Source organism: Microcaecilia unicolor, chromosome 4 (genome assembly GCF_901765095.1).
Source record: "Microcaecilia unicolor chromosome 4, aMicUni1.1, whole genome shotgun sequence".
NCBI classification, from domain to species: domain Eukaryota; kingdom Metazoa; phylum Chordata; class Amphibia; order Gymnophiona; family Siphonopidae; genus Microcaecilia; species Microcaecilia unicolor.
Window position 1 is genome coordinate 370,063,674 of NC_044034.1, and position 20,604 is coordinate 370,084,277.

Consider the following 20,604-nt stretch of genomic DNA (forward strand, 5'->3'; position numbering starts at 1 on the left):
GAAAGGATTGACCATTTAACCCCATTCTCTTGTTTTCTATCTTTTAACCAGTCTCCAATCCACATTAGAATTTTGCCTTCCATATTAGCAAATGTAATCTTTATTTTTTAAACTCTCTGCTGTATTGCAAAGTCTCAGCGCTGTCATTCCTTATCTCCATTCCGAGACTGAGGTCACTGTTAAGTTTGCTTTCTGGATTTGTGTAATTCTCTTGATATTAGGTTGATACATTCTGTGCCGACACCTGCAATTTTGAACCCTTCAAGAGGTAATGAATACGGATTAGAGATGAAAGGAATGCCCGTTGGCCCACTCAGCACAACTTTTAATGTCAATATTTATTCTTTTTCATAATTTCTTCTTGCAGATTAACTAAGACAGATCATTAATTTTTAATTTTCTAATTTAGAGGGAGTTTATTGCACAGTATTTCTTCAGCAAACATTCTCACCGCATTTCAGTTTTAGACTATGGCTACTCACTACTACTACTGTTAAACAATTCTATAGCGCTACTAGACTTACGCAGCGCTGTACAAATTAACATGAAAAAGACAGTCCCTGCTCAACAGAGCTTACAATCTAAATTGGACAGACGAATAGACAGCTAGGGGTGGGGAAATTGCAGAAGTAGGGGTGATAAGTGAGGGTGTTGAGTAAGAGAGTCATGGTTAGGAGTCAAAAGCAGTAGCAAAGAGGTGGGCTTTAAGCCTAGACTTGAAGACAGCCAGAGACTGAGCCTGACGTACTGGCTCAGGGAGTCTATTCCAGGCATAGGGAGCAGCGAGATAGAAGGAACGGAGCCGGGAGTTAGCAGTGGGGGAGAAGGGGACGACAGGAGACATTTACCCAGCGAACGGAATTCACGGGGAGGAGTGTAGGGAGAGATGAGAGCGGAAAGGTACTGAGAAGCTGCGGTGATTTAACCAGAGCTGACATTGTGATGTCATAATGCCTTAGTCCACCAATGCCTAAGAGCCAACCTCATCAGTGATGTCACAATGGCTTGACTGTCCTATACTTGGCTCATAGCAGTGATTTAACCAGAGCTGACATTGTGATGTCATAATGCCTCAGTCCACCAATGCCTAAGAGCCAACCTCATCAGTGATGTCACAATGGCTTGACTGTCCTATACTTGGCTCATACTACTACTACTACTATTAAACATTTCTATAGCGCTACTAGACTTACGCAGTGCTGTACAAATTAACATGAAAAAGACAGTCCCTGCTCAACGGAGCTTACAATCTAAATTGGACAGACCAACAGACAGCTAGGGGTGGGGAAATTGCAGTGGTAGGGGTGATGTGAGGGTGTTGAGTAAGAGAGTCATGGTTAGGAGTCGAAAGCAGTAGCAAAGAGGTGGGCTTTAAGCCTAGACTTGAAGACAGCCAGAGACTGAGCCTGACGTACCGGCTCAGGGAGTCTATTCCAGGCATAGGAATATGCCTATGGCTACTCAGTGGCTTTGGTGGCAACTGTTGAGTTTTGCTGAAAATCCCCAGCTGGTTTCCCTTGTTGTTTAACTTACATAAGAATAGCCATACTGGGGCAGACCGAAGGTCCATCTAGCCCAGTATCCTGCTTCCAACAATGGCCAATCCATGTCACAAGTACCTGTCAGAATCCCAGGGAGTTGCAAGATTCCAGAATCCCAAAGAATATCAAGATTCCGGAATCCCAAGAAGCAAAAAGATTCCACGCTACCAATCCCAGGGACAGCAGTGGGGCCGTTAGATTATGAAGGAGCAAAAGGGGCACTCGGGGAGGACAAAGTGGAGAGACTGAATGAATTCTTTGCTTCAAATTTTACAGAAGAACATGTAAAGGACCTACCTGTACCAGAAATGGTTTTCAAGGGTGATGATGCAGAGGAGCTGAGAGAAATTTCTGTGAACCTGGAAGACGTACAGAGCCAAATCAACAAGTTAAAGAGTGATAAATCATCTGGACCGGATGGTATACACCCCAGGGTACATTCAAATGGCAGATGAAAGTTACGGAGAGAGTAGTGGATGCTTGGAATGCCCTCCCGCGGGAGGTGGTGGAAATGAAAACGGTAACGGAATTCAAACATGCGTGGGATAAGCATAAAGGAATCCTGTGCCGAAGGAATGGATCCTCAGGAGCTTAGCCGAGATTGGGTGGCAGAGCCAGTGGTGGGAGGCGGGGCTGGTGGTTGGGAGGCAGGGATAGTGCTGGGCAGACTTATACGGTCTGTGCCAGAGCCGGTGGTGGGAGGCGGGGCTGGTGGTTGGGAGGCGGGGATAGTGCTGGGCAGACTTATACGGTCTGTGCCAGAGCCGGTGGTGGGAGGCAGGGATAGTGCTGGGCAGACTTATACGGTCTGTGCCAGAGCTGGTGGTGGGAGGCGGGGCTGGTGGTTGGGAGGCGGGGATAGTGCTGGGCAGACTTATACGGTCTGTGCCAGAGCCGGTGGTGGGAGGCGGGGCTGGTGGTTGGGAGGCGGGGATAGTGCTGGACAGACTTGTACGGTCTGTGCCAGAGCTGGGGTTGGGAGGCAGGGCTGGGGAGGTGAGGATAGTGCTGGGCAGACTTATACGGCCTGTGCCTGTGCCAGAGCGGTGGTTGGGAGGTGGGGCTGGTGGTGGGAGGCGGGGATAGTGCGGGGCAGACTTATACGGTCTGTGCCCTGAAGAGCATAGGTACAAATCAAAGTAGGGTATACACAAAAAGCAGCAAATATGAGTTATCTTGTTGGGCAGACTGGATGGACCGTGCAGGTCTTTTTCTGCCGTCATCTACTATGTTACTATGTTACTAATGTGGACAAATGCAGTGATGCATATTGGGAAGAATAATCCAAATTATAGTTATTGATGCTAGGGTTCACCCCATGCTTGGAATAAACTCCCTGAGCCCATAACGCCAGGCCCCTCCCTGCCCATCTTCAAATCCTTACTCAAAGCCCACCTCTTCAATGTCGCCTTCGGCACCTAACCACCATACCTCTATTAAGGAAATCTAGACTGCCCCAACTTGACATTTCGTCCTTTAGATTGTAAGCTCCTTAGAGCAGGGACTGTCCTTTGTTAAACTGTACAGCGCTGCGTAACCCTAGTAGCGCTCTAGAAATGTTAAGTAGTAGTAGTAGAGTTCACCTCAGGAGTCACCACCTCAAAAAAAAAAAGATCTAGGTGTTATTGAAGACAATACGCTGAAATCTTCTGCCCAGTGTTGGGTATGGATTAGTGATGGGGAGGAAATACTGGTTTCTGAGGTTGGTGATGGGGCTGATGCTGGGTATTGGAGTCAGTGGATGGAGAGTTGTTGGCTGGTTGGGTTTGTGAGGGAGGGAGTACTGGGGTTAGTGAGAGGAGATGCTGAGTACCGAGTTAGTGAGGGGGAGAGATGGTGGGTGCTGGGGTTAGTGAGGGGGAGATGCTAGGGAGAGTTCTGGGGAAAGTGCTGGAGATGGGGGTTTAAGAAAAAAAACTGACCACTAGGAATGACGAGGCAGATTGAGAGAGTGTACCAGTGTTATGTTTTTAAGAATAGAAGGACCTGGAAAATAGAAACCACCTAAAAATGGATTTAAAATTGAATTTCTCAATGCATGAAACACCAGTGTATATGGACTTTTAGTACCCTCCCAAAGCACACAATTAGCCTGAAAATGAATAGCCACATTTACAATTGATAAACCTCTAGAATTCAAAGCCCTAAGTGTTTTCCCCCAAATTAAAAAAAAGACAAGAGAAGATGCAAGTCATTATCATCCGACATATAATAGAGGCAGAGACACTTTCGGCTCATACAAAGGCAATGGACCTCTTCCAAAACATTCTCCGTAGGGTTTCACACTGCCATTAAAGCGTATGCAGATGGCCATCACCATCCCCTCGCAGAGAAATAATGGAGGGGGAGGGGCAAGCTCGGATTATTCTGATGCCTAATGGTGAAAGCTGGAGGTAATAATTTCTCTGCTACGAGTCCACTCAGTAGACTGCTATTTCCACTGAGTCCCACTTCCATTTACACACACTTTTTCATCATTAATTTAACTAATTCATGCTTCTGGAGATTTGCATTAACAGACCAAGTTTGCAAGTCTGCTTTCCGTGCCGTTTCTGAGCTGGCAACGCACTGTAAGGCATTTTGTGGTCTCCACGAGGAAAGAAACCAGGTCCTGGGGAACTGAGGAACTGAGTTCGATTCCCACTTCAGGCACAGGCAGCTCCTTGTGACTCTGGGCAAGTCACTTAACCCTCCATTGCCCCATGTAAGCCGCATTGAGCCCGCCATAAGTGGGAAAGCGCGGGGTACAAATGTAACAAAAATATATATATATATATTTGACAATGACATTTTATACCTAACTTCCTGCACCCCCCCCCCCCCCCCCCCCCCCGAGAGCTGGCAGTCCTTTTCACTATTCAGCTTGCTTATTTCATCAGTTTCTGATTATGCCGACAGGCCTTGCCGTTTTGAGATTTCTTCATAGCTGCACCATCATTAACCTCTCTCCAGCTCAGAAATTGTTCCAAAGGCCACAGTCATTTTCCAAAGCTACTCACCTCTGGATTATTTTACGGTGGCCTGTGGTGGCTGCCAGCTTGTTCTTGCGGCTGGGAAATCTCATTGAATAACACGTAATGAGATCAGAGAGAATATACAGGGAGTAAGGCCTTGCAAGAGAAGCTGGTTGCATTGCAAACTGAAGGAGGTTTGCTCTCAGTCCTCTACAAACTGGGGGGGGGGGGGGAGAGGGGGGTTTCCAAACAAGCATGTTGATTTCTTAAAGAAATGCAGTTTTGTTTTTTTTTCCTTGACCAGTTTTGGAGAGCAGGGTTTGAATGAGCAGGCCGGCGTCAGAGAAATTTATCCTACAGAAAGAGGAGTACGGTAGCCGTGTTAGTCCACTCTTAAGGTTATCAATAGAAATCAAGCAAAATAAAACATGGAAAAGAAAATAAGATGATACCTTTTTTATGGGACATAACTTAATACATTTCTTGATTAGCTTTCGAAAGTTGCCCTACTTCCTCAGATCGGAAATAAGCAAATGTGCTAGCTGACAGTGTATATAAGTGAAAACATTCAAGCATTACTATGACAGTCTGACAGGGTGGGAGGATGGGGGTGGGTCGGAGGTATGCATGGGGACATCAAAGCATATCATTGATATTCTAACAGGATGGGTGTGGATAGGTGAGGGGTGGGGTGATCAACAGAGAAATACAGCTTTATGGTTTATAATGGGCTAGGAACCCCAGATCCTTGTTAAGTCCTTTCTGTTGGGTGTTAAAATATTCAGTCATTCTGACTTCAAAGGTCTTACGTTCTTGTATGGTTTTAAAGTTACCTTTCAGGATTCTCACTGTGAAGTCACTGGTACAGTGTCCTGGTCCTGTAAAATGTTGACCAACAAGGATCTGGGGTTCCTAGCCCATTATAAACCATAAAGCTGTATGTCTCTGTTGATCACCCCACCCCTCACCTATCCACACCATGTTCCATATTTTGTTTGATTTCTATTGATAATCCTACAGAAAGGTAACTCCCGAGGAAGCTGGACTCTCGTACCTTATTTTATTTTATTTATTTATTTCATTTGTATCCCACATTATCCCACCTCTTTGCAGGCTCAATGTGGCTTACAATTCATCATGGATACTGGAAGTAGAAGAGAATATACATTTGGTTTTACAGAGGGTTTTAGTTTACATGGTGGTGAAATACGTGATAGTGTTAAAGCAAAAGACATTGAAGAACATTTCTGGATATGTTAAAGATTGTTCAGTTACACGTGTTGATCTTTGTGATATATTTTGTCGAAGAGATAGGTTTTCAATAGTTTGCGGGAATCGGTCAATTCATAGACCGTTTTCAGGTTGCGTGGCAGCGCGTTCCAGAGCTGTGTGCCTGTATAGGAAAAGGTTGATGCATGCATTAATTTGTATTTCAAGCTTTTACACTTGGGAGGATGAAGATTGAGGAATGTGCGAGAAGATTTTTTTGCGTTTCTGGGTGGTAGTTCTATTAGGTCTGACATGTAGGCTGGGGCGTCACCGTGGATGATTTTATGGACTAGGGTACAAAGTTTGAACGTGATGCGTTCTTTAAGTGGGAGCCAGTCTAATGTTTCAATATAAAGATGGCAGCTGTCAGTTTTTAAATCTCTTCCTGTTACTTGTCTTCTCTTGTGTTTGCCCCCCTCAGGCTGTGAGGAGACAGAAGTTTTTGGAACAGAGCATTCAGTCTGCTCAGGAGACTGACAAAACCCTTCGCTTCATTCAAGAGTCTCTCTCCTTCATGGACAGACAGTTAATAGCCTACATCGCTGACAGGATCGATGCAGCCCGGGTCCCCCAGGAAGCCCAGGTAAGCCAGTGGGTTAAATGCTTTCAGCTACATTTGCTGTGGAGGGTCATGTGGGATTTTCTTCTGCATTCATAAAAAAGTTTAACAAGTTTACCTCTTCCCCCCTCCGAGGTCTGGAATGTCTACGCTGTTTTATGTAGAAAGCCAGTGAGATCAGAAAGATTTGCTGTAAGACCCAGATTTAATGCATTATGACAGAAGTATCGCTTTGATTTATTAACACCTCCTCATCAATAAACCTGGGGATTCTGGCTTGAAATCGTTTCTTCCTGTCAGGTCTTTGCACAAGAGCTAATGTGCTTTCAGTGGAATAGACCTGGCAAACTGATGATCAAATGCCGGATGAATTAACAGTGAGAACATTTATTTTTAGACTAGTCCTTGGAAAAGCTGATTACCTGTGTTAGCGTTTCTAAGTCACCCTTAAATTTAAGGCACGTTAAACGTTAACGTGCCTATACATTTCTATGGCCTTAGTAAACATAGGCGCATTTGAAGGCGACGAAACAGTGTGACAAGGCGGTAGCCATAGCTAGAAGGTTGTTAGGCTGTATAGAGAGAGGTGTGACCAGCAGAAGAAAGGGGGTGTTGATGCCCCTGTATAAGTCGTTGGTGAGGCCCCACCTGGAGTATTGTGTTCAGTTTTTGAGGCTGTACCTTGCGAAGGATGTAAAAAGAATTGAAGCGGTGCAAAGAAAAGCTACGAGGATGGTATGGGATTTGCGTTACAAGACATATGAGGAGAGACCTGAACATGTATACTCTGGAGGAAAGGAGAAACAGGGGTGATATGATACAGACGTTCAAATATTTGAAAGGTATTAATCTGCAAACTAACCTTTTCCGGAGATGCGAAGGCAGTAGAACGAGAGGACATGAAATGAGATTGAAGGGGGGAAGACTCAAGAAAAATGTCAGGAAGTGATTTTTCATGGAGAGAGTAGTGGATGCTTTGAATTCCCTCCCGCGGGAGGTGGTGGAAACGAAAACGGTAACAGAATTCAAACATGCGTGGGATAAACATAAAGGAATCCTGCTCAGAAGGAATGGATCCTAAGGAGCTTAGACGAGATTGGGTGGCAAAGCCGGTGGCGGGAGACGGAGATGGTGCTGGGCAGACTTATACGGTCTGTGCCAGAGCTGGTGGTGGGAGACGGGGCTGGTGGTTGGGAGGCGGGGATAGTGCTAGGCAGACTTATACGGTCTGTGCCCTGAAAAGGACAGGTACAAATCAAGGTAAGGTATACACAAAAAGTAGCACATGTGAGTTTATCTTGTTGGGCAGACTGGATGGACCGTGCAGGTCTTTTTCTGCCGTCATCTACTGTGTTACTATGTCATAGTTTCTTGTGAAGTCTGGAAGCAAAATGACCCCAAACACAATGCTCATTTCTTGAAATAAAGACGGACATTCTACTCATGAGAGTGTACCTTGGTTATAACCGTCTGCATCTACCAGTATGTTCTCCAAAGAATTCTTTGATTTCTGGCTATTCTTCGATTCAACAAACATCAAGCTTTGCTTTTCACCTCCCCCCCCCCCCCCCCCCCCCCCCCCCCAGGAAATCACACACAGCGGGAATGTGCACAGTCAAAGAAAGTTTGGTTAGTGTTCATGTTATATGAATTTTTCTCAATTTCCGTGGGTTTATTTTATGTTTCTCCGCATATTCATTTTTTTTTTTTTCAAGAAATTTTATTAAACTTTTCAGTAACAAACTATAAGAAAACAAACCAGAAGGCAACTCATGGTTAACAACCACCACAGGAAAATTTGGAGTACATTCAATCCATAATGAACTGGAAGCGTATCAACAGATAATAAGTTACTAATAACATACATACGAGGAATCTTAATTAGAAAGCAAAAGTGGAGAAATAGATAATTAAAAAAAAAAGGATAGAAAATAAAAGACAATTAAGAAGGGTAAAGGAAGGTAAAGTGGCTACTGCAAAACAACGTTAAATAGTAAAAGAGAGCGCTGTTGAAGAATCCATGTCAGAGTCTTTTGAATAATGTTGTAAATTCTTCCAGGAACAAAAGAAGAGTGGGAACAGAATCAGGCTGATCAAGAAACAGACCAGCGACACTTAGAAGCGATATCTGTTCGCCTTACCCAACAAAGGTCTTTCTCAAGACAACATCTGTGCTCAAGTTTACTTCTGGAGATTTTATTTACAAGAATTGTTTTAACACATTTACCAAGACTCCTGAAGAAGGCACCTTTGGTGCTGAAACATTGAACTATGTTGAGTGACCCCTCAATAAACGATTGAAATCTACGTTGGATGCCTTTGGTCTGTTTCTTGACAAGCCGATTGTATTCCCACTCTTCTTTTGTTCCTGTGACCGTTCGTGGGACACCGTTGTTCTTTCCACTCTTGTGGTTGTTTTTGTAAAGTCGTCCAGACCATGTTAATATGCAGTATAGATTTGAGCTTATTAGCAAGTGAAAGCTCAAACTTGTGTGTCTTTAGTACGCAGTACCACCAAAAGTGGACATTAAGAGCCCCTCTTACGAAGCTGTGGCAGATGTATTTGACTCACGCCGAGGCCCCCTTTCACCACAGTGGGTAAAAGGTAGGTCTTTCTTTTTTTTTCAGGAAATGGCCGTGTGGCAAATGAAGCACGTGCCGCGTGGCCATTTCGGGGGGGAACCCTTACCGCCATCCATTGAGGTGGCAGTAAGGGCTCCCATGATTTCTTGGCGGTTACCGGGCAGCGAGCAACACTGTCCAGTTACCGCCAGGTACACACTGGTGCTAGAAAGTGAAAAGTATTTGTGTAGCGCCGGATATGACGGTGCACTGGGGGTGGGAACTACTCCCCGGCTGCTGTGGTAGCCCGGCGGTACATCCTTTTTAGCGAATGGTAAGCCCGCCTTGGGCTTACCGCCGCTTTGTAAAAAGGGGCCCTGAACTTGGGGTTATCTTTCCATTTTTATAAAGCTAGTTTGAGAGCAGTCGCCATTAGGATGTTACGTTGCGTTCATGCCAAAACCTTTTGCTCATCCAGATTGATTGCAGACATGTTAATTCTTAGGTTATACATGTGCACAACAATTTGTGTGTACAAACATTCTTAGGCACTCAAGTGAACGGAATACAATTTGACAAACGTAAGTACATAAGCATCGCCATGCTGGGACAGACCAAGGGTCCATCGAGCCCAGCACCCTGTCACCGACAGCGGCCAAAAGAACAAGCAATTTGTCCCACCCCTCCTAGAAATACTGTATTCCCTCGTCCATTCAATAGCATTCTATGGCTTTTTCCTCCAAGAAGCCGTCCAACCTTTTTTTGAAGTTCGCTAAGTTAACCACCTTAACCACCTTTTCCGGCAGCGAATTCCAGAGTTTAACTACGGGTTGAGTGAAGAAAAATTTCCTCCAATTCGTTTTAAATTTACCACACTGCAGCTTCATCGCATGCCGCCTTGTCCTAGTATTTTTGGAAAGCGTAAACAGACGCTCCACATCGACCCGTTCCATTCCACTCATTATCTTATAGACCTCTATCATATCTCCCCTCAGCTGCCTTTTCTCCAAGCTGAAGAGCCCCAGCCTCTTCAGCCTATCCTGATAGGGAAGCCGTCCCATCCCCTGTATCATCTTTGTCGGCCTTCTCTGCACCTTTTCCACTATGTCTTTTTTGAGGTGCGGCAACCAGAATTGTCCTTGCACAGTGTTTGTCCTTGCCAAGGGACCTCCTCAGTGTAATAAGCAGGATGGTGTTGTAAGGAGGGAGCCCTGGTCCTTTTCTTCAGATTATAGTTTTACACAGAAGCTAAACAGAGAGGCTCAGCTTGTGTGAAATAAATCTAGACCCCCTTCATCTACTTCCCTCCCTCCTTCAGCAGATATTAAAGTTCATCTCGAGCCAGTAATCCAAATTTTTGCTCATTTGGATTTTTATTTTATCAGAGCTATTGGGTTCTGCGGTGGAGTCTGTGTGGCTGCCTGTTGGCGATATCCTTAGCTAGAGCAGTGTAGAAGGGACATCTGGGGTGGAGAAGTCAATTAGGCTTTCCCTGCTGTCATCTCATCTGCTAATCATATTTGGTAGCGCTGGAGTGAACCCGGCGGTAATCAGGCAGTGCCGCGCACTGCCCGGTTACCTCTGGGTTAACGCGGGAGCCCTTACCGCCACCTCAATGGGTGGTGGTAAGGGCTTCCCTCCCAAAATGGCTACGCGGAAAGCGCTTTACTTGCCGCATGGCCATTTCAAGGCAAGACTTCCCTTTTACCAGCTGCGGTAAAAGAGGGCCTCGGCGCATGTGTAAAATACATGCCGATGCCAGCACTGGCCCCATTTTGCCGCAGTTTGGTAAAAGGGTCCTTCATTTGTTAAAAAAGGAGACAGCAGTAGGGAAGAGAGGAAAGTCATTCATTACTTATCGCTGATAATTGGACAATGTGAAGGTCCTCCAACTGGCGTTTTTAACGAACGGGAAAGAAAATATTGTCATTCACAAAGCAGCCCTTTAACGCGGCCAGATAACGGAATGCACTGCCAAAGGACACACGACACGACATCGCCTATGAACGTTTTTGCAAAAAAATTCAAAACATTTTAGTACAAAAAAATTCCTGATGATCGATGCAACGTAGCATCAAACGACAGACAGTACAACAAATCAACCCAGATTATGATACCACACTACCTCCCGAGATATGTTACTACTACTACTACTACTTATCACTTCAATAGCGCTACAAGGCATACGCAGCGCTGTACATCATACACGAAAAGACAGTCCCTGCTCATAGAGCTCACAATCTAAATAAGACAGGTAAACAGACAGAACAACTAAGAGGTAAGGGAATTAAAGAGAGATGGGGATAAAAGGGTTAACTCGTTCAGTTATTTCTATTCTCCCTCTTCATTCACCCCTGACTGTTAGTGGTATATCTGATTTGTATATCTGAGTGAACTGAATGTAAGCCACACAGAACTGAGTCCACTACTCGGATGTGTGTGGGGTATGAATCCAATAAAGCAGTGGTCGGGAAGCCGCGGCTCGCAAGCTACATGCGGCTCTTTGGCCCCTTGAGTGTGGCTCTTCCCTCCCCGCCACTGTCCGGCGCTCACACTCAGTCCATAGGCGCCCGCCCTCAGCTCCCCGACAGCCTTCCGTCCTTTTTCCGTTCCTGCCGGTGGCCGCCCAGCGTTTAAACTTCTTTATTTTAAGTTACAGCGACGGGCCGACGGCTCACCTCCTCCAGTCTTTCGCTTCCCGCTCAATGCCCCGCCTTCCTGATGAGGTACTTCCTGTTTCCGCGAGGGTGAGCGGGAGTCACTGAGCGGGAAAGGAAAAGCTGGAGCCTGGAAGTGAGCCGTCGGTGGCTGCGACTTAAAATAAAAAGGTAAGGTTTAAAAACCCTGGGTGGCCACAGCCGGCAGGAATGGAGAGAGGAGGGGCTGTTGGGGAGCTGAGGGTGGTGGGCAGGTGGGGGCGGGGCTGGGTAGCAGTGCACCTCAAACTCATGCTGCGTGGGGTGGAGGTGGAGTTATACAGTTTCCTTGAATGGTTGGTTTTAATGCTGTAATTCTATTAAAAGTAGTGAATGGTAGATACTGTTTGCACAAGTTCCTTGCACTTTGAAATAGCCAAGACAATTGAGTGAGTTCAGTCCTACTGCACAATGCTGGCCAGGACTGAGTTTTTAGCAAAGGCCAGCTTAGGAGTACCCAAATTAAGTTAATAGCAATGTACCTACCTATATAATTTAAGTTTAAAAAATTTGGCTCTCAAAAGAAATTTCAATCGTTGTACTGTTGATATTTGGCTCTGTTGACTAATGAGTTTGCCGACCACTGCAATAAAGTAAAGTAAAGTACTGGTACTACTAGTACTAATCATTTCTGTAGCGCTACTAGGTGTACACAGCACTGTACACATTATATGCAGATACAGTGATACCTCAATTTTCGTTGATAATCCGTCCAAAAACAAGCAATGAAAACCGAAACACACGAAAACCGAGGCAATTATTTCCATATGAATCAATGTAAATCCAATTAATTCGTTCTAGGCACTCCAAAATACATACCAAAAACACATTTTATAGAGAATAAATATAGTCCCATGATGGAGCTAAAGGGAAAGGGTTAACTTATTAGCAAGGGAAACACTTAACAGGGAAAATTAGATTTGAGCACATGTGATTTTATCTTGCGTGTGTTGTGCTAGACACGCGGAGTGATGCTCACACAACGAGAAACAACGCCACAATGAGCAGGAGAACGCATGGGTCGCCCTTTGTTTTCGCAAAATTAGCAACGAAAACCGAGGCAACCAACGAAATCCGAGACAAAATTTTCACTGAAAAAATCAACGAAAACCGAAACCGACGCTAACCGAAGTCAACGAAAACCGAGGTTTCACTGCACTTTTTATGTCCCTGAAAGGCTCACAATCTAAGGGGTCCTTTTACTAAGATGCATAAGTGCCTACATGCGTACACCATGCATCAGATTAGAACTACCGCCCGGCCCCAGGCGGTAATTCTAATTTTGACGCACATCCAAACCGCACGGCAGAAAATAATTTCTATTTTCTACTGTGTGGTGCTAACCGGACCGCAATTGGCAGTGTACGTGAGCTGACAATTACCGCCTGGTTAACGCATGAGACCCTACTGCTTAGTCAATGGGTAAGGACCAAAACGGAAACGCGCTGATATCTATTTTGCCGCACATCCTTTTTTGCAGGTGTGCTGAAAAATGGACCTGCGCGCGTGCAATATACTCGCCTACACCGGCGCAGGCCATTTTTTGACGTGCCTTAGTAAAAGGGCTCCTCAGTTTTTGTACCGGGGGGGGGGGGCAATGGAGGGTTAAGTGATTTGCCCAGAGTCACAAAGGATCTGCAGCGGGAATTGAAACCAGGTTACCAGGAGCAAAGTCCGCTGCACTAGCCATTAGGCTACTCCTCCACAGGTAGAGGCTGTTTTCTGTTTGGATTTTGTCACCTTAGTTTTTATTTATTTAGTTATCACATTTATACCCCACGTTTTCCCACGTTTGCAGGCTCAATGTGGCTTACAATAGACCGAAAAGGATATCGCCAGTCCAGTAGTTATATAAATACAATAGATTTTGGTGGTCAGAGTGGGTAGAAAGAACAGGGTATAAAGGGGGAAAGGGGAAAGGTAAGAGAGTCCAAAAAAGTCCATTCATATGCTGTTTTGAAGGACTTTGGGGTTTATGTTGGAGCCTGGGGTTAGGCCTTCCGGAATAGGCTGGTCTTGAGTAATTTCCTAAAGTTGAGATGGTTTTGAGTGGTTTTGACAGTTTTTGGCTCACAGGTTTAATTTAACACAAATTAAAATTTAATGGCGGGCTCTACTTTCTGTTAATGAACAGTAGAACCACACAGCATGCATTCCAAAAAGCTAATGCATGTGAAATATTCAATTGCTCACTAAATAAAAGGATAATTGAACAAAAGCACCTCCCTAGCTTCTGATGATCCAGAACATGCTTGAATGATATACATTCAGTCCCTTGGGTATCCAAGGGTTCATCTTTTTTGAAAGGTCTTCGCTGAGCTAGAATAATCATGGCTTTTACCTGCAGAATTGATGTGCTCCTTTTTTCCTGTCCTGGTTAGTCTCCTAAGTACTTTTGCAAGAGAAAAACTGCTGTATATGCAGAAAAAAGCTGTCCTTAGAACACAGTAAAAGGAAAAGGAATGGCCAGAAACGGAAGAAGCAAGGCAAGGCTTTCAGATCGCTGGTTCCTTGAAAACACAAAGTCCAGAAGATCAAGGCTTTCAGATCGCTGGTTCCTTGAAAACACAAAGTCCAGAAGATCAAGGCTTTCAGATCGCTGGTTCCTTGAAAACACAAAGTCCAGAAGATCAAGGCTTTCAGATCGCTGGTTCCTTGAAAACACAAAGTCCAGAAGATCAAGGCTTTCAGATCGCTGGTTCCTTGAAAACACAAAGTCCAGAAGATCAAGGCTTTCAGATCGCTGGTTCCTTGAAAACACAAAGTCCAGAAGATCAAGGCTTTCAGATCGCTGGTTCCTTGAAAACACAAAGAGCCAGATTCACAAAGGTCCTGTTAAGAATCCATCTGCATTTCCAAATTGGTAAAAATGTACCGATTTAGAAACACAGAGGGATTCACAAAGAAAATCACGTGCAAATGAGCTGCTCGTTGCTTTTGCGACCCAGCTCACTTGCATGCGATATGTGGTAAGCAAGTCGGTGAGCTGAGCTGGCGCAGAACAGTCAATCGCTATGCGTGGCTGCTCTGCGCACACTACAGACGGATCTCATACACGCAGACAAGCGTCTATGCGCGCTTAACGTGCGCCAAAATGAGTTACCGCCCGGCTACCACATGGCTCTTGCGGTAATTTCATTTTTAGCGCGCGTCTGATACACGCGTCCAAAGAGTAATTTTTATTTTCTGATGCGCGTATTGGACAAGCGCCAAGTGGCATTTGGCACACGTAGGTCATTAACGCCCGGTTACCGCATAAGACTTTAATGCAAGTTCAATGGCTGTCGGTAAGGTGTCAGACCCAAAATGGACACATGACAATTTTCATTTTGCCGCATGACCATTTTTGGCAAAAATATAAAAAAAGCATTTTTTTGCAGGTGCACTGAAAATGTATTCTCTGTGCGCCCAAAACACGTGCCTCAGACTTCCACAGGCCATTTTTCAATCCGCCTTTGTAAAAGGGCCTCTAAGTTTGTACCTGAGGCAATGGAGGGTTAAGTGACTTGCCTAAGCTCACAAGGACCAGAAGTGGGGATTTGAATCTCCACCTCTGGATGTCAAGACTGGGGCTCTAACCACTAGGCCACTCCTCCACTAGCAATGTTCCATCTAGAATCTCAAATAGTAGCAACATTCCAGAATCTCAAAAAGTGGCAACATTCCATGTAGAATCTTCAATAGTAGCAACATTCCATATATTTTGCTCACACCTTTTTCAGTAGTAGCTGAAGGTGAGTTACATTCAGGCACTCTGGATATTTCTCTGTCCCAGGAGGGCTCACAATCAAACTTTGTACCTGAGGCAATGGAGGGTTAAGTGACTTGCCCAAGATCACAAAGAGCAGAATTGGGATTTGAACCTCCACCTCTGGATATCAAGACTGGGGCTCTAATCACTAGGCTACTCCTCCACATAGGCTACCTGCAAGGACCTAATATTCTGCTCTTGAACGGCTGCTATTGGCTTTTTCTAGTAGCCGCAATGTGGGTCTGCATTTAATACGCTCATATTATATGATAATAGCGTTATGCTCGACTCTGCTGTCCAACCAATTTCAAAAACGTGAAACGCCTTAGCTGAGTTTCTGTAACACGACATTCTCACGATGAAGAATACCCCATGAAGGTGCCCCGTTTCATGGCAATGTTGTCTTAGGGGACTAAAGAAAAGTGAATCTTGATTCTAAGTAAAGCTCTTCATCGGTCACTCTTTGGTTGAGTGACCGCCGTTATGGTACATCAGCAGGTGATCCTGGCAGATAAACTTTACCACTGTAGAAGTCGGAATTGAGACATCTAGGTCAGGACATCTCAAGATTCACAAGTATTTTAGAACAAAATCTGCTGACGTAGAGGCAGTGGCTTACCAAGGGGGGGGGGGGCGGTGGGGGCGGTCTGCCCCAGGTGCAGCCGCTGGGGGGTGCCGCGGCGCGCGCCTGCTCTGAGATCGCTGATTTTGCGCGTTCGCAGCAGCTCCCTCTGCTCTGCCCTGGAACAAGTTACTTCCTGTTCCGAGTCAGAGGGAGCTGCAGCGAACGCGCGAAGTCAGAGAACTCTGAGCAGGCGCGCGCTGCGGAACCCCCCCCCAAGCGGTGTGCACCCGGGGGGGGGGTCCGCACTGCATCGGGGGGGTGGGGTGCTGCACCCCGGGGGGCGGGGCGCCGCCCCGGGTGTCCGGCCCCCCTAGGAACGCCACTGCGTAGAGGCTGCACTAAAATATGGGACAAATGGACATTTGTGAGCCAAGCCTGAGCAACATAAAAATTAGTACGTTTCCTGATGCTGTCACAGAGATCGGTATCCCTTTCAAGTTTGGCTTTTTGGAGAGACAGAAACCACAGAGGGATTAAGGGGGCAACTCCTCCTAATGCCTCCCAGTGGAGTGCTGCTCAAATAGAGCAGTTTGCCAAATTCTAAACGTGTAAATCGTGACAGGACATCAACGTTTATTCTCTTTCTGAGACAGGGAATAAACGTATATCTTCCAGGTATGCTAGAACTGCCCAAAACATGTCCAGGCCATGCCCTCTTGCCATTTGTACGCACTTGGGCCTTTCATGTACATTTCTCAGCTTTGTAAAATGGGAACTTAGATCTTTATGTACAATAAACATTTAAGTAAAACATAGTAACATAGTAAATGACGACAGATAAAGACCTGAACGGTCCATCCAGTCTGCCCAACAAGATAAACTCATTTTACATGGTATGCGATACTTTATATGTAGACCTGAGTTTGATTTGTCCTTGCCTTTCTCAGGGCACAGACCGTAGAAGTCTGCCCAGCACTGTTCTTGTACTAAAAGTTCTGAAGATTCTGGAATCCTAAAGAGTTACAAGATTCCGGAATCCTAATTAGTAGCAACATTCCATGTAGAACCCCAAAGAATAACATAGTAACATAGTAAATGACGACAGATAAAGACCTGAACGGTCCATCCAGTCTGCCCAACAAGATAAACTCATTTTACATGGTATGTGATACTTTATATATAGACCTGAGTTTGATTTGTCCTTGCCATTTTCAGGGCACAGACCGTAGAAGTCTGCCCAGCACTGTTCTTGTACTAAAAGTTCTGAAGATTCTGGAATCTTAAAGAGTTACAAGATTCCGGAATCCCAATTAGTAGCAACATTCCATGTACAACCCCAAAGAGTAACATAGTAAATGACGGCAAATAAAGACCTGTACAGTCCATCCAGTCTGCCCAACAAGATAAACTCATTTTACATGGTATGCGTTATCAAACAGAAGTAACCATTCTAAAATGCCCTCCTTCGTCCGCCAAACCCTTCTAATATTGTAATGTACAGACCCTGGGTCATCTGTGGATTTATCCTGACAGTCTCATCTTTGGCTCTTAAGGATATCTTTGAATAATTTCACATTATTTTGATTAGCATTGATGGAATGTAGGACAGTCCCCAGCAGGAAGTATGGGATAGTTTAACTGTGGTCGTGAGGTGGTCTTTTCCGAGGCAGAATGAGTTGGGTTTCTGTGTGCGTCTGACTCCACCATGTGGTTTCAAGAATCCACTTTTTTTAGGTTTCCTGGAGCTGCCACAGTCTTTCAGACAGAGAGATTTCCTAATTAGAAGAGCTGGTGGTCATGCTGCAGAAAACCTAAAATACTTTTCTTCAATTTGTAGCAACCGCAAATTTATTTTATTGAGACCTTCAGATAATGAAAAGATGTTCTAGCGGAAGCCATTTTCAGCTTTCTTTGACCTCATGCCCTCCATTTCATTTTCCTAAATGCTGACTAGCCTATGGCTGGCAATACAGGAATTGTAACCCTTCCCCTCCCCCAACACACACGCACACACATTTTTTCCCTATTATTAGCTTTATGCAAAATTCAGACAAAATTGCAGAAAACCTGAATATATTTTCTTTTACTCATGTTGAAAGCGTAAAATTGTCATGCTGCCTGGGAGTCCCGCTGCAGTCACTCATTAGCTGCGTAAGCCTGAGACTCACTAAGACGGATCTGTGCAAGGTGTCAGTGCTTCAGCTTGTGAGAGGGGATATGCATTAATGTCCTCTCAGAAAAGTCTGTATGCATTATGCATCTTGGAGATTGCATTCCTCATCGCTAAGAGGTCAGCATTGGCAGATGGACATTTTAACTCATTCATCACGGAGTGTCATAGTTCCCGATGCTTTGTGCCATGTGCCAAAATTGTTATCACTCTGCATACATTTCATCGTTGATTTCCAGAGACGGAAATATCAGGCTAACCTAGTGGAACAAAGCATTGTGTAGTAATGTCCAACCTATTGCTTTTGTCCGAGAAGGGAGAGGGCAGGAGGGGCTGGTGGGCGGCCCAGGGGGCGGGTTTGTGAGGGCAGGGCCTTATATTCAGTTAGGACCGAAAATGCCTCAGATACAAAATTAGATTGTGAACCCCCCAGGGACAGGGAGATACCTAGTGCATCTGAATGTAATTGACCTTAAGTCCTGCCTCCACTCATAACCCCGCCACCACATTGGCCTACAACAGCCTAGCTTAAGTAGTCATTAGTGGTCCTGGGATCATGGTCTCAAAATGGCCATCACGACCCCAGTGGTAGTCTTCTGATATTACACTAGGAGTCAGATTGCCATATATAAGGCCCCATCAAGTTGTGTTCCCTAAATGTCCAGGAACCTAACTACACAGAAGAAAATATGCACATATATTCGATATATGGCAACCTGAACCTAACTTAAATCAAAGTTCTTAGTAAGAGCATTTCCTTCTATAAACTAGAGAGGTGTGTTAGCCGTGTTAGTCCACTTTTAAAGGTAATCAATAGAAATAAAACAAAATAAAACATGGAAAAGAAAATAAGTTGATACCTTTTTTATTGGACATAACTTAGTACATTTCTTGATTAGCTTTCGAAGGTTGCCCTTCTTCCTCAGATCGGAAATAAGCAAATGTTTATCACTGTACCAGTGATTTCATGGTAAGAATCCTAAAAGGGAACTTTAAAACAATACAGGAATGTAAGACCTTTGAAGTCAGAATGATTAAATATTTTGACACCCACCAGACAGGACTTAACAAAGATCTGGGTTTTCTAGCCCATTACAACCCTTAAAATTGTACTGCTTTGTCACCTCCTGTCTCCATGCATATCTCTCCCTGTCCCTCACCTATCCACCCCCATCCTGTTAGACTGTCACTGAAATGCTTTGATGTTTCACTTATATATACTGTCATCTACCAACATTTACTTATTTCCAATCTGACGAAGAAAGGCAACCTTCAAAAGCTAATCAAGAAATGTACTAAGTTATGTCCAATAAAAAAGGTATTATCTTATTTTCTTTTCCATGTTTTATTTTGTTTGATTTCTATTGATAACCTTCTCTAAACTGAAATCTCAGTGCTCTGCCAGCCATGCAGCTTCTTGCTCTTATCTATAGTAGATTAATTTCATAACAAGTTGTTAGTAATTATCACATTTATGAAGCTTTCTTTACTAGTATATCTGGGGTTTTATTAACTCAGGTGGCTGCCTAGTATTTGCTTGGGATAAATAATTTATTGCTTTGGGCCCAGGGTCCGGGACTGGCTTGTACTGGGAGGCCAGAAGCAATTACCACACATGCTGCTTAATCAATAAGTCAGACCACTACAGTAGATGTGTTATGAACCAACTTAAGTTTATAGGCAAAAGCAAATGGGGCACAATATCAGGAGCATCAGTTACTATTTAGGAGGAATGCTGTTTAGAGGGAATGGATGTATGGAATCTTAGCAGAGATTGGGTGGCAACGCTGGGAATTGGGAAGCAAACCCAGTGCTGGGCAGACTTATACGGTCTACGCCCTGAAAATGGCAAGGAGAAATCAAACTCAGGTACATAAGTAATGCCACACTGGGAAAGACCAAGGGTCCATCGAGCCCAGCAACCTGTCCACGACAGCAGCCAATCCAGGCCAAGGGCACCTGGTGAGCTTCCCAAACGTACAAACATTCTATACAATCAAGCCATTGTGACATCACTAATGAGGTTGGCTCTTATTGGTGGAATGAGCCACTATGACATCACAATAGGTTAAATCACTGCTCTATGTAATAAAAGTGAGCCAAGTAGAGGACATAAGTACATAAGTAATGCCACACTGGGAAAAGACCAAGGGTCCATTGAGCCCAGCATCCTGTCCACGACAGCGGCCAATCCAGGCCAAGGGCACCTGGCGAGCTTCCCAAACGTACAAACATTCTATACATGTTTTTCCCGGAATTGTGGATTTTTCCCAAGTCCATTTAGTAGCGGTTTATGGACTTGGGAAAAATCCACAATTACAGGAATAACAAGTCCATTTAGTAGCGGTTTATGGACTTGTCCTTTAGGAAACAGTCTAACCCCCTTTTAAACTCTGTTAAGCTAACTGCCTTCACCACTTTCTCTGGCAACGAATTCCAGAGTTTAATTATGCGTTGGGTGAAGAAACATTTTCTCCGATTTGTTTTAAATTTACTACACTGTAGTTTCATTGCATGCCCCCTAGTCCTAGTATTTT

The 20,604-nt window shown here is 44.7% G+C and overlaps 1 protein-coding gene across 1 annotated transcript in view; it reads left to right on the top strand.

Annotated features, from left to right (window-relative positions):
* DMD (dystrophin) overlaps positions 1–20,604 on the top strand; it is a 2,615,032-nt gene that overhangs the window by 1,214,314 nt on the left and 1,380,114 nt on the right. Inside the window, exon 30 of the mRNA XM_030202363.1 lies at positions 6,186–6,347. Within this exon, the coding sequence (XP_030058223.1) occupies positions 6,186–6,347 (162 nt within the window). The remainder of the gene's footprint in view (positions 1–6,185; positions 6,348–20,604) is intronic.